Source organism: Berghia stephanieae, chromosome 1 (assembly GCF_034508935.2).
Source record: "Berghia stephanieae isolate SIO BIC M18660-M18661 chromosome 1, UCSD_Bste_1.3, whole genome shotgun sequence".
Taxonomy (NCBI): domain Eukaryota; kingdom Metazoa; phylum Mollusca; class Gastropoda; order Nudibranchia; family Aeolidiidae; genus Berghia; species Berghia stephanieae.
The window spans coordinates 107,513,691-107,531,190 of NC_088360.1; the positions used below are offsets into that span (position 1 = coordinate 107,513,691).

Consider the following 17,500-nt stretch of genomic DNA (forward strand, 5'->3'; position numbering starts at 1 on the left):
CCTATCCAACATTTTTTATTTTTGGGTTAAATTACCATTCAAGCAGGAGAAAGATACAAATTATGATGAATAGAAGAACTAATACCATACCATTTGGTTACAAAATATCCAATAATCTTACTTGGAGGGGCAGAATAAACGTATTCTTTCATTTCTTTGTATTTATTAAACTGGTTATATTTTTATCGTTGCAATAAAAGATACTCGTAAGCTCGTTATATTGTTGGGCACGATAAAAATAACTGAATGAATCATATAATATGCAGATAGCTGATGATTACACTGTATTCCTATCCTACTAAAGGCTGGATATCATTCAAATGCCTTATACAATAGTTAATGATTACAAAATCTCATATAGCTTGCATTGTATCATTCACAGACAGTTCTACACAATCACTTTGAATGTAAGGAAACATATATCAATACGGTAATATAAGATCGAACATATAGAAAAGATAAATAAATAGTAAATATTCAATTAGCAAAATCAAATTGAATTAAGGAATTAATCAATTAATTATTTTTTTAAAAGTAAACTGTAATAAAACATATTAGTGGGGCTCTTTCCATAAAATGATGACGACGACGACGATGATGATGACGACGACGGCGACGACGATGATGATGACGACGATGGCGACGACGACGATGATGATGATGATGATGATGATGATGATGATGATGATGATGATGATGATGATGATGATGATGATGATGATGATGAGGTGGTGGCGATGGGGGTTGATTTTGATAACAATAAAGACGTCCAAAATCGATGATCACAGCGAGAAGAAAAATCATTTTATGCGTAATATACTCATTTATTAGCAACATATGTTGTATTCACCATATTTCAGTCTTCACAAAATTCAATTATTATCCATCACCCCCCCCCCCCCCACCCGCTTTCCCCAACAATTTCTACAGCTCCTGCACCACCTAAGGAGTTCCGACTCCGGGACCACAACAACACATCAGTGTCCCTGACCTGGAAAGAACCTGTTGTCAATCGGGGTCTAGTGAAATCCTACCACATCCTTTACTGGGAGGGCGAGGACGAGACACCTCAGTCCTTGAATGTAGACGGGCATGGCCGAAAGTCTATGGACTTTACCCTGCCGAGACTCAAACCCAATACCTATTATAGGGTGCAGGTATGTCACTAGTTAATTTTTATACATATAATATCATGTATATCATACCATATCATATCATATCATATCATATCATATCATATCATATCATATCATATCATATCGTATCGTATCGTAACGTATCGTATCGTATCGTATCATTGAGTATGGTCATTCCGTAGAGGTGCGCTTTATAAAATGTTCATATTTAAGTGTATCCATTTTAAGCATTGAATAATTTGGACACTATTCATTTTATCTTTTATTTTAAATGTAAATGTTGCTGCTCGAAGCCCAAAGAAATAAATAACAGTGTGAAATTGATTGTAAGCTTCAATTTAATATACAAAAACGGATAAAATGGACATTTCAGGCTTCCCCTTTATCAACAAAACATGATGAATGAAACACTACAGACGACTGAGATAATGGGACCAGTCGTCTCAAAACGGTATTATGTCGGGATGGACCAGATGCTAAAAAGTCAAAATATAGTTAAACTCGTCACCAATATAAAACGTTGGTATTTAGCACAGTAAAATATGATATTCCTTCTCCTCTATAAAGCAAATAAACTCAACTTAAGCATGATAATTCTGGCTACAAATTCCATTTTCAGAATCTTAATCATCCTGACTTAATACCGGTTTAAGACGAGCGGTCACTAATGTGGTTGTGGCGTTGTTAACAACGGTCGCTTTCAATCTATGATACAATATTTGACCCTTCGCCTCAAAATGGTATTAAGTCGGGATGGTTAAGATTTTGAAAAGTGAATTTATAGCCAGAAATATCAGACTTGTGTTGAATTAGTATGTTTTATTGAGGAGAACATATTTTAGGGTGCTGATGCCAACAATTTATATTTTTGACCAGTATAACATTTAATTCGGCTTTTAAGCATATGGTTCATTCCGACATAATACCGTTTTGAGACTAAGGGTCACACATATATATATATTTTTTTTTTATTCAACCGTTTTCAATCATTTCCAGGTAAAAGCCGTGAATAACGCTGGACCTGGTGAGCCGTCCCAGATGATAACATTTACCACAGAGGAAGGAGGTAAGACTTCATATTCTTTAGACCAACGTGTAATTATTTGTAGGTCTAATAACCCCAAAAATGTTATGGGGAAGTCAGTTGTTGTCAAATTGTTATAATATTCCGCTCTAAGCATCAGTAACACATTGTATAGTCTCACCTGGAACAACAACAAAAGACGTCTAACTTCTAAGTCATGGCACAAGACCGAAGGGCTGAGCTCAGGTGGTCGCTGGTCCTGATAAGTAAGTAAGTTATATTATACCGCTCAACAGCCATTTAAACAAAATTACAAAAGATACGTCCCCTTCATGTCCCTTATATCAACCCCAATGAAAAAGTAACACATCACTTGCGACTTGGGTTCGTCGAGAAGCTGCCTGACAGCAAGTGCGCTTCATCAGTGGGGACTTTCCACTTGTCCTACATGTACCCGATGTGGGCAAGAACCCGAAACGGCAGAGCATCTAGTTGAACGGTGTGTTGTGACGATGCTACGGGGCGGGTTCGCGACGGTGCACGAATGCGGACCGGACTTTGCCGATTGGGTCGATCGTCATAACATAGTAGTGTGAGAACCATACGAGGCTGCTAACACTTGCGTGAATGTCTACCTCTTGGATACATGGGATGCTTATTCCTTCCACCAAATCCAAGCATCAGTAATAAATACACTGTATTATTATAGCGTCGCCATCGTATTGATAGTTTGAAGATGACGTCACTCGGGTCTTTGTTATTGTTATTTGCCATCCGCGTTTATGAGTAATAATCACTGAACTGTATTAACCTGACTATAAACGTTCATGGAGACACACAGTTTTGTGTGTTGGTCCGTTATACTTCCGGATGGCAATGTTATGAGCTTCTTAGCCAAGCGCATACTATCTATAGTTATAGCCTGACACTGACCAAAAAATGACGTCAAAAATGCCAGTCTTTTGCCACAAAAGAAAACAAATCGTGAGTAGTATTCAATAGTTCAACCAATGAAATAACTTGTTTCCTTGAGCCCTACTAACGACAACTCACTAGACGCTACACAAACCTAAGAAATGACGTCAAACTGTCAGTCCTAGAGGCTTCGAGTGTCAGGTTATATGTAAACGATGGTTACGATTATAGCCTGACACAGACCAAAAATTGACGTCAAAATGCCAGTCTTTGGCCACAAAAGAAAACAAATCGTGAGTTGTATTCAATAGTTCAACCAATGGGACCACTTGTGTCCATGAGCACTACTAGTGCTATAACGACAACTCACTAGGCGGTGCAAAAATCAAATAATGACGGCAAAATGCCAGTCTTTCTGGGTGTCAGTGTCAGGCTATGACTTAACGATGGCTACGATTATAGTCACCTGGAACAACTTCTTCCTCATGGCACCAAGACCGAAGTGATAGTACTCAGTGGGCTGCTGGTTCGGATTACGTAAGTCAAATTATTGTTATGGGCCAATTGTTGAAATGGAAATACTATCAAAAGGACATAACATATTGTTCATTGCAACAATGGTAAAGCTCATGATTGCCTTTGAATAATATCACACTTGCAAAAGTGTTCACATCTGTTTTTTTCCAATCAATTTATCAAGTTTTGCTTTACTTTATTGTTTTCTCTTATTGTGAAGAACCGCTTCAAAAAAAGGTATCGTATCGAGTTGAAAAATATAGATTTATGATAAAAGATTTGAAACCGGGATTTTTACTCTTTACTCTTTTTACCCTTTATTGTCTATCATTTACTTTGCGACATAACCATGCATTAAAATCCATAAACGCATGTTCATGAGTCATCAATCGCGCTTAATGACCTGCACGAAAAGTGATGATGTAATCACACAGCTAGAGAGAGAGAGAGAGAGAGAGAGAGAGAGAGAGAGAGAGAGAGGAAGAGAGAGTGAGTGAGAGAGAGAGAGAGAGAGAGAGAGAGAGAGATATCAGGGGGGGGGGGGTGGAGATCTAGTGGCGTAATTACTTGACATTTTAAATTAAATTTAATTATTTGCACCCATTTTCTTAACTTTAACAATGACTGGCTTTGGATAAGAAGGGGTGTAATAATCCTATTAGATCACGACTATTGAGTTATAAACTCTCGTTTCACTCGACAAGCTCGTGAAAATTATAAATTACACTGCCCAATAGGGTTCAACAGTCGTGACATCACTTCCCTCGTAATGACGCATAGTAACTTAATAACGGGTTCTAAACTATCGGAACAATGGCGGACGCCCTTATGAAATACTTCTCCGACGAGCATAAAAGTGTATCCAGAGGAGAAAAACATTATAAATCTGATCATGTTTTGACTTTTATACATGCTGATCACATGACATGTGAAAAGTTCTAGCCAGCATGAAGAATAAAAAGTACCGATTTTCTTTGTTTAGAACCAAGCTGCTCATTGCTGGGAGATTGTGACATCAGACTATTGAATCCTATTCTATGCTCAATGAATGCCCTTCAAAATGGTTAATATTTCCATTTCATATTCATACAGTACCAGTCGCCATATAGGTGTCATTTTTTGCACCAACTCATAATTTCATTTCCGTCAATGCCAATGGACAGGTCAGGTCGTATCCACAACCCACCTGAGTCAAGTAGGGATGGGTAAAGTGTGTCACCCAGCCAGCCAATGCCCACGCTTAACATTGCTTGATTTTTATGACAAAATCAGACACCGTAGCGCTGAGCCACATGGAAGCGCATATAGCCTAACGAAGAGGTTGAAACGGACTATATGAACTCTGCCGTACTGTGTAAAAGACATTTTTTAATGACCATAAAACTCCACCTGCTTTGTTTTATTTTTATTTTTTTTTTTTTTTTTTTTTTTTTTTTTTTTTTTTTTTTGTTTTTTTGTTTTTTGTTGTGTTTTTTTTGGTTGGTTTTTTTTTCTGGTTTTTTATTTATTTTAATATGGCAGAGCAAGTATCTATTTCTTAAGTAATATTGATTATTAACTGACAGTTGTTCTCGAGTTCTTTCAAAATCGAATACAGTATTTGCAACGTGGATAATTCAATAACTAATTTGAGTTCTTTGAACAACTTTGACATGTTTAATTTCTGTACTCATTAAAATTATCCATTCCCGTTTAAATAACCTCGAGGACCAATATTATTATTGTTAGGTCAGTACTACTGATCAAGTATTTGGTCTCAATTGAAAAGTAAAGTAAACGAGAAAAAGTATCGTAAAGAATTTATTATGGCAAAGAAAAACATTATTGTTTGTTCACACATTAGTCGCATTTTCTTTTAACCAAAAAAAAAACCCCACGTATTTAAACATTTTGGCCAGAAAAATCGTCCTTCAAATGCCGATCGCTTTATATAAACCTCATCTTGGTAAAAGCTCTCAAACCTGGGACTTTGCAAAGTCACAAGTTTGAGAGGTTTTTTTTTGCTAAAATGAGCGTCATATAAATCCATCGATATTTAATTTGAAGGGGAAAATTTTTCTGGCCAAATTTTTCGATACGTTGTTTTTCCGGAGATTTACTGGTTAAAAAGTCTTGAATCAATAAGGCTTCTCAGTCCAATGATCGGCATGCTTTGTTTTCATCGCCTATTCATCATCGCCTACCATATAAATTCTTCAATAATTATAAAATTTAACAATGATTTATCTATATAACGGTCTTTTTCCAGTGCTATTTTAAGATTTTATTTTGTTCGAGTTTCTGTTTGACTAGAATTTTCATCGGATAATTAGATATCTCTTTTCTAATTATTATTTTCGTTCCTTTTCACGCATTAGTGTTTGCAAATCTATAATATGAAGAAATATTATATTAATTATTGATGGTTTCTGATAAATGAAAATAGTGCCCCAGGGTGCTAAAAGCATTGGAATTGTTGACAAGCATAAGATAGCAAGCATTCGATAGAGAGAAATATACCGTAGTCTTCAAAATAAAAACAGGTATTTAAAATTTTGCCCAGAAAACTCGTCCTTCCGATTTAGACCAATTGAAATGACCCTCAAACTCCAAAAACTCTCAAACCTGCGATTTCCCCGAAGTGAGGGTAATTTTCATCGATCGATTTTTGATTTGAAGGACTAGTTTTCTGGCCAAAATTTTAATTACGTGGTTTTACAGAGTACGGCAAAAATTGTATCTCTATATTTGACCTGTGCTATTGGTGACGGTGAAATATAGCTATTAATATTGGATTCTATAAAACATTGTTTACATAATGTGGTAAATAGATTTCCTACCATTTGCTAGGATGCGATTGACAATTCATATTTGAATAATGGGTTTCTCTTTAAACTGATATATATATATATATATATATATATATATATATATATATATATATATATATATATATATTATGTGTGTGTGTGTGTGTGTGTGTTGTCGATACAATTGTTTCAATACCTCGTATGTATATCATCAGTCGGCAATATTATTATTGTTGGTCATTTTATATTTAAGCATCCGATATACTATACAGCCCGACAGAATACAGGTTCGAAACGGTAGTCCATATAATTCCCCTTCTAAGGATCCTAAGTTCTTTGCCAACAAACGAAAGACAGATTAATGAAAGCAAAAAGAGCCTTTGAAATGCTCAGAAATATCTGGAAATCAAGGAAAACCGCCACCAAAACAAAACTGCGTCTCTTCAAAACAAATCTTCTATATGTTCTCCTTTATGGGTTCGAATCTTGGAAACTGACTGGCACCATCTCCAATAAACTAAATGCATTCCATAAAATGTCTTAAAAAGATCGTGAGGATGTTTTGGACAAAAATAATGTCAAATGAAGAACTGGCTAAATGCACACAAATTGAACCAGTATCTGAAGCTGTAAAGAGGAGAAGGTGGAAATGGATTGGACATGCCCTTAGAATGGACTCGAGTGCCATGCCCAGGATAGCCCATGGATGGACCCCCACACCAGGGACCGAGAAGGGTGGGGGGGGGGCGATCGCCGCTTGAGACCTGGAGGAGGAGCATCGAAAGAGAAAAGTGCGGCTAATGATCTAAAGGTCCTGGGTTCAAGACTCGCTTTCGGCGCATAGTTCAGTCCTTGGAAAAGGCTCTTTACTCACATTCTCTCACCGTACTCAGGTGTAAAATGAGTACCTGGCCGTCAACAGCGGTGTCTTTGTCCGAAAAATTGTAAAATCGCCTAACAGGCGGCATGTCCCGTCCAACATGTCAAATGTTACTGTTGGCCAGGGACCCCTTGTAAAGCGCTTTGAGCACATAATTTAGTGGATATTGTGCTATATAAAGCTCTATTTAAATAAAAGCTAGTGGCTGGTCTTGGGGACAGATGATAAAAATGGCCTCCAATCGAGAAAGATGGCGTTCCACCGTGTCAGCCGTCTGTGCTGATCAAGCACCAAGAGGATAAGTAAGTAAGTACCTACCCGACAAACTATTACACAATAGGATTCAATAGTCGTAACGTCACTTCCTTACTAATGACGCATGGTAACTTAGTAACACTGGCTCTAAACTATCGGAACAATGGCGGACGCCCGTATGAAATATTTCTCCGGCGAGCATAAGAGCGTATCCATAGGAAAAAAAACAACATAAATTTGATCATGTTTTGACTTTTACACATTCTGGCCAAAAGACATATGAAAAGTTCTAGCCAGCATGAAGAATATAAAGTAATGATTTTCTTTGTTTAGAACCACGATGGCCGCCGTTGCCGGGCGGCGTGACATCAGACTACTGAATCCAATTTCAATTGATTCTTTCCACAGTGCCTAGCACAGTCAGATATTTGACTAACATATCCAAGACGACAACCACAATTGGTCTGAAGTGGCAAGGTCCTGAGAAGACAAACGGAGAGCTCGAACATTTCATTGTAAGTACAAGAAGTAATGAACAGAAAGGAATATAACAGCTTGGAAAAATTATGTTGAACAATTCGAGCTCAATATTTTTCAGACAAAAACAATATAAACATTAATACGTGCGGCTACGTGGTTCTGTGATACGACACTCGCTTTCGGATCGAAGGTCATCGGTTCGAGCCTGCCTTGGCGCATAGTTTAGTCCTTGGAAAAGGTTATTTGCTCACATTCTCTCAACGTACTCAAGTGTAACATGAGCAGCTGGCCGTTAACAGCGTTGTCTCTGTCGGGAAAAAAATTGTATTATCGCCTAACAGGCGTCATGTCTCGTTGTTCATGCTACGTGTTGCTGTTGGCCAGGGACCCTTTGTAAAACGTGTTGCACGTTTAGTGGACTTAAAATCCAAACAAATAGCCATATTGTATTATTTTTAAAGTTAAGTTTCCCATTTTACTCCCTATTTCTATTGAAACTGTAGAAAGTACACACTCGAAGGATATGGATAATGTAAAAATACTGTCACTGCCACGGTTATATCCATCACTGCTACACAAAACGTTCTCTTGATTTTGTCATTATCTATGCGGTTATGAGAGTACCAGATACCGGAGCTTACTCAATGTCTCAATCGTTTCTATGTTGCATATTTGTGTTGAGAATATTATGGCTATTAAACTTAAATTGCTGGCTAACAAACTCTCGGCGTTTGTGAGTTGATGAAACCTATGTCCTCAAGATCGACACAGAGTTTGAAACCACTTATCTTTTTGGAGTGGTGGATAGTTAAGACAGTAGAGTCACGCTCTCCCCGGCCAGGCGGAGTTGTCGTACCAGTAAGGCCGGGGGCTCGAGCCCCCATCGCCGCGAAATGCTTTATTCTCTATTTGTCTTCTGGCACGTTCCCACTCACTTCGCGTGCGGCTATGTGGTCTAGTGGTATGACACTCGCTTTAGGATCGGAAGGTCCTGGGTTCGAGCCTCGCGATCGGCGCATAGTTGAGTCCTTGAAAAAGGCTCTTTAATCACATTCTCTCACCGTACTCAGGTGTAAAATGAGTACCTGGCCGTTAAAATCGTTGTCTTTGTCCGAAAAATTGTAATATCGCCTAACAGGCGTCATGTCCCGACCGACATGTTAAATGAAACTGTTGACCAGGGACCCCTTGTAAAGCGCTTTGAGCACATTTAGTGGATATTGCTCTGTATAACGCTCAATTTCTTAATATTTTTTTTAAATTTCTTGTTATCACCAACCACAATAACACAAAATATGACAATGAACCTTGCATCTCTACAGTCTCATTTTATTCTTGTCTCTCTTCAAATTCCTTAGGTGACTTGCCGGACGATAGAGACACTTTCCGGAATGCCGGCGAAAGATGTTGGTCCGATGAATCTCCAAGGCAATGTGTTCACGTGGATGGTCCGAGGACTTCTACCGGCCACAAGGTACAGATGTAGCGTCAGTGCCAGTACCAGGAAAGGAGCTGGCCCAGCAAGTGCCATCGAATTGTGGACCAGCCCAAAAGGTAAATATAATTATATTTTATTTTCATATAATTTGCCTACCATTGATATCAGATGTCTCAGAATCAGAGAATCAGAGGCGGGGCGCTGGGGGGGGGGGGGGGGGGGTAAGAGGGGGGGGGGGGGGATTCAAGAGATTGAGGTTTCATTTCATTGTATGTTTTAAAATTTTAAAAAAAATTTTGTTAATTTTTTTTTAACCTCAGGAATGGGAGACACCCAATGTTTGTCGTTGCTTTGCCAATTTAGAATTATCTCCGTCTTTTAAATACGACAATAAACGGTGTGTCTTTTTTACGAAACCCGCCGAAACCCGCCGAAAACCCGCCGAAACCCGCCGAAACCCGCCGAAACCCGCCGAAACCCGATGAAACCCGACGAATCCCGACAACGTTATGGGAAGTAGGTGGCTGTGGGGAGTGAACCTAGAACTCAGGAAGTGTACACCATTGGGGAGTGAACCTGGGACTGGGTTCGGCGGGTTTCGTAAAAAAGAACCAGTGCTTTTTTACGAAACCCGCCGAAACCCGCCGAAACCCGGAAACCCGACAATATACAGCAAAGTTATGGGAAGTAGACAACTGTGGGGAGTGAACCCGAGACTCAGGGAAGTGTACACCAGTCGGGAGTGAACCTGAGACTAAGTTTATCGGCCGGTTTCGGCGGGTTTCGTAAAAAAGAATTAGTGCTTTATTACGAAACCCGCCGAAACCCGCCGAAACCCGACAATATCCGGCAAAGTTATGGGAGTTTGGCAACAGTGGGGGTGATCCTGGAGTCAGGAATTGCACACCAGTGGGGAGTTAACCTGGGACTGTGTAAAAAGGATATCAGTGGGAAATAAACCTGGGACTAAAGGGACATGGATACCATTGAAAGTTGAAGCCGGATATGGAATTGAGTACCAGAGGAGAATGAACCTGACACTATAGAAGGTGGGCGCCAGTGGGGAGTGAACCTGGGATTCAGGGAATTGCACACCATGGGACTTAACCTGGGACTGTGTAAAAAGGATATCAGTGGGAAATAAACCTGGGACTAAAGGGAGATGGATACCATTGAAAGTTGAAGCCGGATATGGGAGTTGAGTACCAGAGGAGAATGAACCCGACACTATAGGAGATGGCGCCAGTGTGGAGTGAACCTGGGACTCAGGGAAGTGCACACCAATTGGGAGTTAACCTTGGACTGTGGAGATGGATAACTGTGGGTATCCGAGCCGAACTATAGGAGTTGAGTGCCAGAGGAGAATGAACCTGACACTATAGAAGGTGGGCGCCAGTGGGGAGTGAACCTGGGATTCAGGGAATTGCACACCAGTGGGGATTTAACCTGGGAATATGTAAAAAGGATATCAGTGGAAAATAAACCTGGTACTAAAGGGAGATGGATACCATTAAAATTTGAAGCTTGGTATGAGAGTTTGGTACCAGAGGAGAATGAACCTGACACTAAAGGAGGTGGGCGCCAGTGGGGAGTGAACCTGGGACTATGTAAAAAGGATATCAGGGAAATAAACCTGGGACTAAAGGGAGATGAATACCATTGAAAGTTGAAGCCGGATATGAGAGCTTGGTACCAGAGGAGAATGAACCTGACAAAAAAGGGTGTGGGCGCCAGTGGGAGTGAACCTGGGACTATGTAAACAGGATATCAGTGGGAAATAAACCTGGGACTAAAGGGAGATGAATACCATTGAAAGTTGAAGCCGGATATGAGAGTTTGGTACCAGAGAGAATGAACCTGACACTATAGGAGGTGGGCGCCAGTTGGGAGTGAACCTGGGACTATGTAAAAAGGATATCAGTGGGAAATAAACCTGGGACTAAAGGGAGATGAATACCATTGAAAGTTGAAGCCGGATATGAGAGTTTGGTACCAGAGGAGAATGAACCTGACACTATAGGAGGTGGGCGCCAGTGGGGAGTGAACCTGGGACTATGTAAAAAGGATATCAGTAGGAAATAAATCTGGGACTAAAGGAGGTGGATACCATTGGAGTTAAAGCCGGATTTGGTAGTTGGGTACCAGAGGAGAGAGAAACCTGACACTATAGGAGGTGGGCGCCAGTGGGGAGTGAACCTGGGACTATGTAAAAAGGATATGAGTGGGAAATAAACCTGGACTAAAGGAGATGAATACCATTGAAAGTTGAAGCCGGATATGAGAGTTTGGTACCAGAGGAGAATGAACCTGACACTATAGGAGGTGGGCGCCAGTGGGAGTGAACCTGGGACTATGTAAAAAGGATATCAGTGGGAAATAAACCTGGGACTAAAGGGAGATGAATACCATTGAAAGTTGAAGCCGGATATGAGAGTTTGGTACCAGAGGAGAATGAACCTGACACTATAGGAGGTGGGCGCCAGTGGGGAGTGAACCTGGGACTATGTAAACAGGATATCAGTGGGAAATAAACCTCGGACTAAAGGGAGATGGATACCATTGAAAGTTGAAGCCGGATATGAAAGCTTGTACCAGAGGAGAATGAACCTGACACAAAAGGGTGGGCGCCATGGGGAGTGAACCTGGGACTCAGGGAATTGCACACCAGTGGGGAGTTAACCTGGGAATATGTATAAAGGATATCAGTAGGAAATAAATCTGGGACTAAAGGAGATGGATACCATTGGGAGTTGAAGCCGATTTATTTCCCACGGATATTCTTTTTTAGATATTCACAGGTTAACTCCCCACTGGTGTGCAATTCCCTGACTCCCAGGTTCACTCCCCACTGGCGCCCACCTTTTATAGTGTCAGGTTTATTCTCCTCTGGTAGCCAACTCCTATAGTTCGGCTCGGATACCCACAGTTATCCATCTCCCACAGTCCCAGGTTAACTCCAAATTGGTGTGCACTTCCCTGAGTCCCAGGTTCACTCCACACTGGCGCCCATCTCCTATAGTGTCAGGTTCATTCTCCTCTGGTACTCAACTCCCATATCCGCTTCAACTTTCAATGGTATCCTTCTCCCTTTAGTCCCAGCTTTATTTCCCACTCATATCCTTTTTACATAGTCCCAGGTTCACTCCCCACTGGCGCCCACCTCCTATAGTGTCAGGTTCATTCTCCTCTGGTACCAAACTCTCATATCCAGCTTCAACTTTCAATGGTATTCATCTCCCTTTAGTCCCAGGTTTATTTCCCACTGATATCCTTTTTACATAGTCCCAGGTTCACTCCCCACTGGCGCCCACCTCCTATAGTGTCAGGTTCATTCTCCTCTGGTACCAAACTCTCATATCCGGCTTCAACTTTCAATGGTATTCATCTCCCTTTAGTCCCAGGTTTATTTCCCACTCATATCCTTTTTACATAGTCCCAGGTTCACTCCCCACTGGCGCCCACCTCCTATAGTGTCAGGTTCATTCTCCTCTGGTACCAAACTCTCATATCCGGCTTCAACTTTCAATGGTATTCATCTCCCTTTAGTCCCAGGTTTATTTCCCACTGATATCCTTTTTACATAGTCCCAGGTTCACTCCCCACTGGCGCCCACCTCCTTTAGTGTCAGGTTCATTCTCCTCTGGTACCAAACTCTCATACCAAGCTTCAAATTTTAATGGTATCCATCTCCCTTTAGTACCAGGTTTATTTTCCACTGATATCCTTTTTACATATTCCCAGGTTAAATCCCCACTGGTGTGCAATTCCCTGAATCCCAGGTTCACTCCCCACTGGCGCCCACCTTCTATAGTGTCAGGTTCATTCTCCTCTGGCACCCAACTCCTATAGTTCGGCTCGGATACCCACAGTTATCCATCTCCCACAGTCCAAGGTTAACTCCCAATTGGTGTGCAATTCCCTGAATCCCAGGTTCACTCCCCACTGGCGCCCACCTTCTATAGTGTCAGGTTCATTCTCCTCTGGTACTCAACTCCCATATCCGGCTTCAACTTTCAATGGTATCCATCTCCCTTTAGTCCCAGGTTTATTTCCCACTGATATCCTTTTTACACAATCCCAGGTTAACTCCCCACTGGTGTGCAATTCCCTGAATCCCAGGTTCACTCCCCACTGGCGCCCACCTTCTATAGTGTCAGGTTCATTCTCCTCTGGTACTCAATTCCCAATCCGGCTTCAACTTTCAATGGTATCCATGTCCTTTAGTCCAGGTTTATTTCCCACTGATATCCTTTTTAAAACAGTCCCAGTTAACTCCCCACTGGTGTGCAATTCCCTGACTCCAGGATCACCCCCACTGTTGCAAACTCCCAAACTTTGCCGGATATTGTCGGTTTCGGCGGTTTCGGGGTTTCGTAATAAAGCCTAATTCTTTTTTACGAAACCCGCCGAAACGCCGATAAACTTAGTCTCAGGTTCACTCCCGACTGGTGTACACTTCCCTGAGTCTCGGGTTCACTTCCCCACAGTTGTCTACTTCCCATAACTTTGCTGTATATTGTCGGTTTCGCCGGTTTCGCGGGTTTCGGCGGGTTTCGTAAAAAGCACTGGTTCTTTTTTACGAAACCCGCCGAAACCCAGTCCCAGTTCACTCCCCAATGGTTACACTTCCTGAGTTCTAGGTTCACTCCCCACAGCCACCTACTTCCCATATCGTTGTCGGGAATTCGTCGGGTTTCATCGGGTTTCGGCGGGTTTCGGCGGGTTTCGGCGGGTTTCGGCGGGTTTCGGCGGGTTTCGGCGTTTCGTAAAAAAGACACACCGCAATAAACAGGTATAGGTATATTAACTTAAAAAAAAAGAAAAAAAAGGAAAACAAACAAAAAACAAACAAACAAGAAAAACAAACAAAAAAACCCAAAAATTAAAAATTGAAAAAAAAAATTAAAAGGAATTAATATAAATAAATCAGTAAATAAATATATAAATAAATAAATAAATATATGTTTTAAAATGAAACAGAAAATGATTTGATTTTATATGACTTAATAACCCTGTACAACCCTGTAAGGGGCTATAGATTTCATTGCAATATTGATATTTGGCGGATCATGAAAATCGATATTTCCGAGGTTTGATCCTCCGACCATCGATATCTAACTAATGTACTATCTAGTTTACGTCCGAATGGATTAAAATGTGTGCAATTTATGACTTCAATAATTCCACTAATAATCTTGTCTTTATTTTTAACATGTTTATAATCGATATGTTAGCTCCCATATTTTTTTATTATCTACAATTAATCATTAAAGCTGTCGAGAGCGAATTTCATAAAACTATTAAAGCCGTATTATCTAACATTTATATAATAATTTTTGATGGATGGGTATTATTATAAAGAATTAATATTTTCAACAGTGCCTTGGGTTTTATGTAGCTCTGGGGCTGCCTTTATCCCTTAATTCGGAAAGGATTTAACACGTTTCCTTTCACTGTTGTGCTAATTTTTAAAAGAACTGTTTAGATAATAAAAACGTGAAACGTGAAATGTGACGGCCTCAATGATAGGAAAATAATTAATAAATGCCGATGGGAAATTTCTGTCCCGGACTCACGGTCTAATTCAGTACCTGCTGATCGTTGTCAGCTTTGTATTTGTCTGAAAGTGTATTATGTAATATCGCGCCATTCAGGGGTCTTGTTTTGTCCAACATGTTAAGTGTTGCTGTTGGCTAGGAACCACGTACGTGTAAAGCGCTTTGAACACGTTTAGTGGATATCACGGTATAATAATAATAGTCTGGTTTATTTTTATTATTACAGTAAAAGAAACAAAAATGAAGCAATGAATACGGTGGTAAGTGAGGCTATGTGGTCTTGTGGTATGACACGCGAATCGGAAGGTCCTGAGGTCGAGCCTCGCTCGGCGCATAGTTGAGCCATTGGAAAAGGCTCTTTACTCACATTCTCTCACCGTACTCAGGTGTAAAATGAGTACCTGGCCGTGAACAGCGTTGTCTATGTCGGAAAAAAAATGTAATATCGCCTAACAGGCGTCATGTCTCGTTCTACATGTTACGTGTTGTTGTTGATCAAGGACCCCTTGTAAAGCGCTTTGAGCAAATTTAGTGGATATTGCGCTATATAAAAACTCCATTTTTTAAAAGTCGAGGTGACCCAGATACTGATGAATGAAACCAAAAATTGACAAGGTATTATGACCACGTTCAGTTCAAGTATTCTCGTAAACAAGTGTTGTTGTTTTTTTCCACATTCCAACATATTAAGAAAATTAGTATTGATTCAGTGATTGGTAGTGTTGGTGATGTAACGATGGATTTTACAGAGTGCCCTTTGTGCTAAAATCATTATTTACCCAAAAACTAATAATAATAATAATAATAATAATAATAATAATAATAATAATAATAATAATAATAATAATAATAATAATAATAATAATAATAATAATAATATTAATAATTATAATAATAATAATAATATAATAATAATAATAACAATAATAATAATAATAATGATAATAGTAATAGTAATAATAATAATAATAATAATAATAATAATAATAATAATAATAATAATAATAATAATAATAATAGATGCGCCTCGCCCCTCGCAGGATAAAGATTCAAGATTCAAAAAGAAAGAATTGATAATAAAACAGTATTGATAATTTTAAAAAAAATAGAATTGAAAAATAAAATTAAAATTGAGCTTTTATATAGCGCAATATCCACTAGACATGCTCAACGCGCATTAAAAAGGGTCCCTTACCAACAGCAACATTTAACATATAGGACGGGACATGACGCCTGTTAGGCGATATTACAATTTTTCAGACAAAGACAACGCTGTTAACGACCAGGTACTCATTTTACACCTGTGTACAATGAGAGAATGTGAGTAAAGAGTCTTTTCCAAGGACTCAACTATGCATGCGCCGAGCGAGACTCGAACCCAGAACCCTCCCAACCGAAAGCGAGTGTCAAACCACATAGTCGCACATACCAATATCATAATAATGTTTTAGATCAATAACCGTTCGGTCAGACCAAACCAAATGACCCAACTTTTTTCTCACTCGACCAAAATGAGTTCCTATTCTATTCCCCAAATTCGCATAGAGTTAGTAAGTCGTTGACCCCTTTTTTTCTTTCCTCTGTCTGTCTGGCTGACCGATCTGCGATATTAAATATCAACACATTATGACGCCAACGATGACGAAATTAAATTAACCTTAATGTGATTGTCACCGTCATCCCTCGGGGGTCGTCTCAAAAGGGACAATGGATTCAATAAATTGAACAAATGGAGAATGCTATCAAGAATGCATTGTATTTTTTTCTTGTGATAACTGTATGAAACGGGAAACGCTCTTTGTTGTGTGGAAAATGCTTCGGTCTGCAAATAATATTCTAGGTCATTGTGTGGTATTATGTCAAATTGTCTCGGACAAATTAAATAATTTATAGATCTGGCTACCGATGTAATGATGGATATTTTGCGTGGGTTGGAGAGAATTTCCATTACTAGATTGACCCCATGTGTGGCTATGTGGTTTTGTGGTATGACACTCGCTTTCGAATCGGAAGGCCCTGGGTTCGAGCCTCGCTAGGTGTAGTTAATTTCTTGGAAAGGGCTCTTTTCTCACATTCTCTCATCGTACTCAAGTGTAAAGTGAGTACCACCTGTCCGTTAACGGAGTTGTCTCTGTCCGAAAAAAAATGTAATATCGCCTAACAAGCGTCGTGTCATGTCTTGTTCTACATGTTAAGAGTTGCTGTTAGCCATTGTAAAGCGCTCTGAGCTCTTTTAGTGGATATTGCGCTCATTAAAAGCTCAATTTATTATTTTTTAAAGCTCATAATAATTTGGATTATCAGATCGGCAAACAGAAACATGCCGAGTCAAAGAACCCGAAACGGCAGAGCATCTAGTTTAACGGTGTGTTGTGACGATGCTACAGGGCGGGTTCGCGACGGTGCACGAGTGCGGACCGGACTTTGCTGATTGGGTCGATCGTCATAACATAGTAGTGTGAGAACCATAAGAGACTGCTGCCGAGTTAAAACAGAGTATCTAGATTAA

The 17,500-nt window shown here is 39.9% G+C and overlaps 1 protein-coding gene across 3 annotated transcripts in view; it reads left to right on the forward strand.

Annotated features, from left to right (window-relative positions):
• LOC144962681 (receptor-type tyrosine-protein phosphatase T-like) overlaps nt 1-17,500 on the forward strand; it is a 405,447-nt gene that overhangs the window by 305,856 nt on the left and 82,091 nt on the right. For all 3 annotated transcript variants that reach the window (XM_078895816.1, XM_078895818.1, XM_078895819.1), the window contains 4 exons: nt 931-1,157; nt 2,133-2,202; nt 7,924-8,030; nt 9,354-9,549. In XM_078895816.1, coding sequence (XP_078751942.1) covers nt 931-1,157; nt 2,133-2,202; nt 7,924-8,030; nt 9,354-9,549 — 600 coding nt within the window. The remainder of the gene's footprint in view (nt 1-930; nt 1,158-2,132; nt 2,203-7,923; nt 8,031-9,353; nt 9,550-17,500) is intronic.